Source organism: Eurypyga helias, unplaced genomic scaffold, assembly GCF_000690775.1.
Source record: "Eurypyga helias isolate BGI_N326 unplaced genomic scaffold, ASM69077v1 scaffold25264, whole genome shotgun sequence".
Classification (NCBI taxonomy): Eukaryota; Metazoa; Chordata; class Aves; order Eurypygiformes; family Eurypygidae; genus Eurypyga; species Eurypyga helias.
The window spans coordinates 1-284 of NW_010244692.1; the positions used below are offsets into that span (position 1 = coordinate 1).

The 284-nt window shown below is 59.2% G+C and overlaps 1 protein-coding gene across 1 annotated transcript in view; it reads right to left on the reverse strand.

Moving 5' to 3' along the window:
• Window positions 1–15: 15 nt before the first annotated feature.
• Window positions 16–284, reverse strand: part of PRPF19 (pre-mRNA processing factor 19) — a gene marked incomplete at both ends in the record, with an annotated part of 1,889 nt that continues 1,620 nt past the window's right edge. The window contains 2 exon segments of the mRNA XM_010149848.1: window positions 16–101; window positions 232–277. Of these exon segments, the coding sequence (XP_010148150.1) occupies window positions 16–101; window positions 232–277 (132 nt within the window).

The following is a 284-nucleotide window of genomic DNA, read 5'->3' on the forward strand; positions in this document are numbered from 1 at the left end:
CAGAGCCAGCCCTACCTTCAGATCCCAGATCTTGATCTGAGAATCCATCGTCCCTGTCCCAAAAATGAGCCCGTCGGGGTGGAACTGGGCGCAGGTGAGAGCTGCGGGGACACGGGGGGAGATTCAGGGACTTTCTGACTTTGATAGCAGCCCCCTCCCCCAAAATTCTGAGCTCCAGGAGCACGGGGGGGAAAATTCCCACTCGCCCAGGGTGGGAATACTCAGCCTTACCACAGCCAGAGCTCTCATCCGTCACCTTGGTGAGGACGCGGCCCGTCTGGATA